The sequence below is a fragment of the Glossina fuscipes genome, unplaced genomic scaffold (genome assembly GCF_014805625.2).
Source record: "Glossina fuscipes isolate IAEA_lab_2018 unplaced genomic scaffold, Yale_Gfus_2 101532, whole genome shotgun sequence".
Taxonomy (NCBI): Eukaryota; Metazoa; Arthropoda; class Insecta; order Diptera; family Glossinidae; genus Glossina; species Glossina fuscipes.
This window is the reverse complement of record NW_024005449.1, coordinates 1-6,392: the sequence shown is the minus strand read 5'-3', so window position 1 is coordinate 6,392 and position 6,392 is coordinate 1. Positions and strand designations below refer to the sequence as shown.

Here is a 6,392-nt window from a genome sequence, read left to right as displayed (position 1 = left end):
GTTTGCACTCTTACAGCGAAGCTGAAGATCATAGCGCGCGCGCAGAAGCGCGGAAAAAAAACATCATCAAAACTATCATTCTTGTCACAGAAAAGCATTCCATTTTAGTAACAAGCTCTATATCGATCGTCGATTCCCTATGTGATTGTTCTCTTCACTAACACCAAGGGATAATGCATCGGCACAGTGATACTTTTGAATTCGGAGCCGTTGGTAAGAACCAAGTATGCAATATCCTTCATTGTATAAAAGCATATGCTTGTTAAAGAAACGCCTAAAAAAACTGCTTAGATCTGTCAGTCATCACGCGTACGGTCGGACACACGATGTAATAACCATTATTTTATGCTTGGAGAAGTGATTTTCTCTAGCAAACTAACAATAATCAAGCCAGACATTCTAGCAAAGACCAAGCCGGACTTAATCACACACTTCAGTGGTTACAGAAACATCGAAGAGCTGTTGTTCTTCAGTATAATAATATTGCAGTAATTATCCCAATTCCACAATATGCCAGAAACGGTCTATCGAGATTCGATTCCCGACTAACGGAATAAATCCATTACAACAAATAACTACGAAACATTTGTATTATCTGCTAAGCATATGTTAAGGCAAACACAGAGAAAAATATAAGTCAAGTATGTAATTTCGAAGAAGAAGTGAGTGACAAAACCTGGAAAAAATCAATGCAGTAGAGGTATCTTCTGGAGCCGCAATATACAAAAATGTTTCCATTGGATTTCCTACACCCTCTGTAAACAAAAAATAAATATTCATGAATACACTCTAATAAGATTCGAAAGCTTCGAAATCCATACACTCAACAATTCTTGAAAATCTTCGTCAATATAAAAATTAAACTCTGGTTTCATCAAACCTAATTACAAAACTGAAAGAAAAATGAAATGTAAAAATTGGAAGATTGAAGGCCTACAATAAATAGAACGTGGCGAGACAATTAAGCAAGGAGTAAATAAAAATGTAAAATGCAATTTATTGCTTAAGGGCTTAGAGTATAACTTTCACAAACCAAATATATTTGTAAGAAAAGGCTGCGCAGCTTGAAAACAAATCCAAAATTTTAAATCTGCACAAGGCCACAAACGTCATAAAAATATTACTTTATCCAGACAACCCAAGTGAATACAATCATGCAGTTTTGAAAGTTTTGGATTGACATTGAAGTCGATTTTTTATAGTCATTACAAATACTCGGGTTATGAACTTTTTTTTCTATAAAGCTTGCGAGGATTTGGTGTTCTTCAATATCGAAAATCATTACAATAGTTCAAGATCTAGCTTGGAAACACTCAGTGTCGCTTAAGTACTTTTCTACAATTTTATCCCAAAACAGCGCCATTTTTATAAAGCAAAAACTCGAAACAATCCGGAAAACCAAACTGAACTCCATCATGTTTGCTTTAATTAGGCTATGAAAATACAAGTATTTTGCAGTACCAGTGGGAAATGAACAAATGTGCCATTGGCTATATTCCGCAGGGAAAAATTATAATATGGCTCGGTCTCAATCACTTCTACGATAAGTAATTGCAAAAGCTTCGAAAATTTGCATTGAAAATTTTAACTATACGTTGGCGATTTTGCCTGATATGAATTTTGAGTGGAATATCTTTTACGTGATTATCTATTAGAATTGAGAGCAGTTCCGATCGCCTCGATCGTTGAGGTCAATAAAAAATATATCATGAATATGCAACATTTGTCTCGCGAGGAAAAAATAAAGCTTTCCGCTTGCTTTTCAATCATTGTCATTGACAAAATTGTCATTATGATTGCACCAGACTCGAATGCGAGTAGATCGTATGTACATTTCATTACAAATTTAAATACAAACTGAAATTAAAACCAAGTGCTTAGACTAACATCATCTATAGGAACTGAATCTTTCAAAATTTGTTGCCACTAATTAAATGCACCTAAATGCCACTAAACGTGCGTCGGGCGCTCTCCGTTCTCGCAGCTACGAAGCCGTTACTGCGTATTTTAAAGTGATTTTTTTAATATTTAAGTGTGCGCTTCACTTATACCGCAGCTGACATGAGGCACAAGCAAAGGCGACATGACGCTATACCCATCCACTGTCGTGGGCGAATACGAACTCGGATCATTAGAAGAATCGCTAATAATTTCTGGCAAATTATCGTCATCAACAAAACCGCTGTCCTTTATCTTTTCAGCTCTTGTAGCTTGCTCTGCTATATCGAGGCTTGAGTAACTTCCTTGTGAAGAAAACTGAAGAGAGTTGGGCAGAAATTCGAGCTGGTCACTTCCCGCGTACGCCATTTCTATGCAAGCACTGGGGAAATCCAGACAAGGTGTTAGCAGGCGAGGGTAATTGGTTATATATTTAACAATTTCAGATGCCGCTGGTCTTTTTTTGGGATTACGATTCCAACAGGCTCTTATAAGGCCCTTTAATTGTGGCTTCGCGTCAGCTGGCATTCTCAGGGTCTTACCATTTTTTACAAACTGCAAAACTTCACCATTCGTTAAACCCTGATATGGAAAGGAGCCAAAAGTTATGATTTCAAAGAGTACTACTCCAAAACCCCAAACATCAGAAAATGGGGTAAACATGCCCAATGCCAAAGATTCAGGTGCCATCCAGCGTACAGGTAACATACCTTTATGATTAAAACGATAATAATCACTTTCGTAAGTCGGACGAACCATGCCGAAATCACCGATTTTGACAACTCGTTTTGCATTTACCAAACAGTTACGGCAAGCTATATCACGGTGTACGTATTTCTGTTGAGCCAAATAATCCAAGCCATGCGAAATATTTAATGCAAACATTGTAAGACGTTTGCTAGATATATCCGAATCATCAGAAATAGTTTCGCTTACCAAATGCCGACGGGCAAGCAAATATGTTTTTAAATCACCATACAGCATATATTCCATTATAGTGTAAATAGGCTCTGATTGCAAGCAAACTCCCAAAAGTTTTACAATATTTTTGTGATTAAAACGTTTCATGGCTTCAGCCTCGGAGAGAAAATCTAAGCGATCTTCAGTAGAAGCGCCAACCTTTAAGGTTTTCACCGCCACAGCTGTCCAGTTTTCAGAATTAATTAACGCTTCACCACCGTAGACGGTTCCAAAAGCACCTTCACCCAAACGTCGATTGATTACCACATTTTCCTTAGGTAACTCCCATTTATCCAAAGTGTTAGCAATGCTACGGGAAGGCGAAAATATATCAATTCCAAAATTTTTCATTATTTTCGCAGAGTGCTTCAGTTTTCAGAGCAAAACAAAAAACAACAACACTAGCAATTGTAGCCGAAACATTCACAGTAATAACAGCCAAGAAAATTTCGGTAGAATTAGTAACAACAGCCAATTCGGTAAACCTGAATTAGCGCAACTTCTTATAACCTACCAGCCAACAGCTCACTAGTAATTCATATCTTCATTGCAAAAATTACTGACCCATCGCATTTTGAACAAACACATAACACTGGACCTGTGGAAAATCAATTCGTAATCCTTGAACCTTAAGAAACTTCCAAATAAGATCAGAATAGCAACCGCCTGTCGAGTATCTCGATGTTCTAAAATGTGGGATTGCAGAGTTAGAGTTAGTAGACTGCACATTTCACAACTTTTTTATGTCTAGGAAGCGAGTCCTTAAAAAATACGGATTCGTAAAAAATTATCCGAAAAATAAATTAATCATTAACGATCAGTGTATGACAAGAAAAGCCATGGCACGTAACTTTCCCTCAGCATCAATAACATACGTGCTACAGAAGCAAGCATGATTGTGATCACTACGAGAAACTTCGTATTGCTTATCGAACGACATGCGACATACGAAAAGGCAGAGATTCTAGAAATGATAAAAAAAAGAACACAAGATATTCTAGCAAGCTAGCTAGCTCACCACCACCAATAACATTCACACACACAAATGCGGTCAAATACGACGTAAAAACAACAGACGTTGTGCCTATTTTCACAAATTCATACCTTTACCAAATATAAGACATATTGCATAACGAAGTAACTTGACATAGCAAGTTAACGTACTCTGGTCCAATACGGATAGTTAAGAAGCAGGCAGACGTAAACGAAAAAAAAGGACAGACTGGTGTTTGATTGACTGAACAATCAAGAAATTATTCACTACAATTAATTTAGCTTAGCTATTAAACCGAAATCCAGGAAACCATGTTTCGCCACAATTGAGATATATCAATTCGTAACAATGCCTTTCCATCTGATGACGATGGAAATCATATGTACCTTGTACAACATTCACAACTCCCTTCCAAAGCGAGGTATCAAAGGTATCGGCAACATTTTTCTATTGAAAGCTGAAAAAGCTAATCTGAAAACTCAGCTAGACAAATGGGAATTCGTCAAAATCGACTTCCGAGGGCACAGAATCATTCAAGGGTAAATAATCCCAAATCCTTGCAAGGCTGGATTCGTGCTTAGTCTTTTGACAACAAACACTCCAAAATAAGTCAAACAATTTTTCAGATCAACGAAATGTTACTGAAAATTTACGGAGACAAAACTTAGGACTAAATATTTGGTAAAGGATGCAAGACTTCAAATCAATGGCCGCTTGATAGACACAAACAGATATGTCTTACTCTATATCGTACTCTATGCACCAGTTGGGACCCGTCCGTTTTGTTTCCACACAAGGGAATGCAAAGAAAAGTTACTCGGTCATATGTGTCGGTCATCGGCAAAAGTAATGAGAAGATAAAGTGCTAAAATTCAGGTCCCTTCTATTCATCAAGACAATATTAGCCATAAACTATACAGTAGCTATAAATTGTAACAGAAAGAGTAAAAATTGTTTAAAAAAAATTGGAAACAGGAAACGTAGCGAAAATAGTTTTCTTAAAGATACCAGCTAAAGACATGACAAGCTTCCTAGAGCGGTAGTGGTTCAAACGACCACTCGCATTTAATACTGCAATGCGAAATACTCTTCGGAACAAATATCATCAATTCTAAATATCTATAGATATAATCAAAGACATGAGTCATTTATACGTCAACATCTATACAAAAGCCCTGTGAAGTTGGACGATTTTTCAACAACGACAGCAACTAGTGCCGTACTGCAAATGCAAACCTTAGTCAATTTGGAACTAATTGCCGCTTTCATTCAGCATTGTTTGTCTTGAGTTTGCACTCTTACAGCGAAGCTGAAGATCATAGCGCGCGCGCAGAAGCGCGGAAAAAAAACATCATCAAAACTATCATTCTTGTCACAGAAAAGCATTCCATTTTAGTAACAAGCTCTATATCGATCGTCGATTCCCTATGTGATTGTTCTCTTCACTAACACCAAGGGATAATGCATCGGCACAGTGATACTTTTGAATTCGGAGCCGTTGGTAAGAACCAAGTATGCAATATCCTTCATTGTATAAAAGCATATGCTTGTTAAAGAAACGCCTAAAAAAACTGCTTAGATCTGTCAGTCATCACGCGTACGGTCGGACACACGATGTAATAACCATTATTTTATGCTTGGAGAAGTGATTTTCTCTAGCAAACTAACAATAATCAAGCCAGACATTCTAGCAAAGACCAAGCCGGACTTAATCACACACTTCAGTGGTTACAGAAACATCGAAGAGCTGTTGTTCTTCAGTATAATAATATTGCAGTAATTATCCCAATTCCACAATATGCCAGAAACGGTCTATCGAGATTCGATTCCCGACTAACGGAATAAATCCATTACAACAAATAACTACGAAACATTTGTATTATCTGCTAAGCATATGTTAAGGCAAACACAGAGAAAAATATAAGTCAAGTATGTAATTTCGAAGAAGAAGTGAGTGACAAAACCTGGAAAAAATCAATGCAGTAGAGGTATCTTCTGGAGCCGCAATATACAAAAATGTTTCCATTGGATTTCCTACACCCTCTGTAAACAAAAAATAAATATTCATGAATACACTCTAATAAGATTCGAAAGCTTCGAAATCCATACACTCAACAATTCTTGAAAATCTTCGTCAATATAAAAATTAAACTCTGGTTTCATCAAACCTAATTACAAAACTGAAAGAAAAATGAAATGTAAAAATTGGAAGATTGAAGGCCTACAATAAATAGAACGTGGCGAGACAATTAAGCAAGGAGTAAATAAAAATGTAAAATGCAATTTATTGCTTAAGGGCTTAGAGTATAACTTTCACAAACCAAATATATTTGTAAGAAAAGGCTGCGCAGCTTGAAAACAAATCCAAAATTTTAAATCTGCACAAGGCCACAAACGTCATAAAAATATTACTTTATCCAGACAACCCAAGTGAATACAATCATGCAGTTTTGAAAGTTTTGGATTGACATTGAAGTCGATTTTTTATAGTCATTACAAA

At 36.6% G+C, this 6,392-nt stretch overlaps 1 protein-coding gene across 1 annotated transcript; it reads right to left on the bottom strand.

The window, feature by feature from the left end:
- Positions 1-8: 8 nt before the first annotated feature.
- LOC119644243 (insulin-like growth factor 1 receptor) lies at positions 9-3,273 on the bottom strand (the record flags this gene model as incomplete). The annotated part of the gene is made up of 1 exon (XM_038043774.1): positions 9-3,273. A coding segment is annotated over one exon (1,245 nt), but the record flags the coding sequence as incomplete, so codon positions are not given.
- Positions 3,274-6,392: the final 3,119 nt, after the last annotated feature.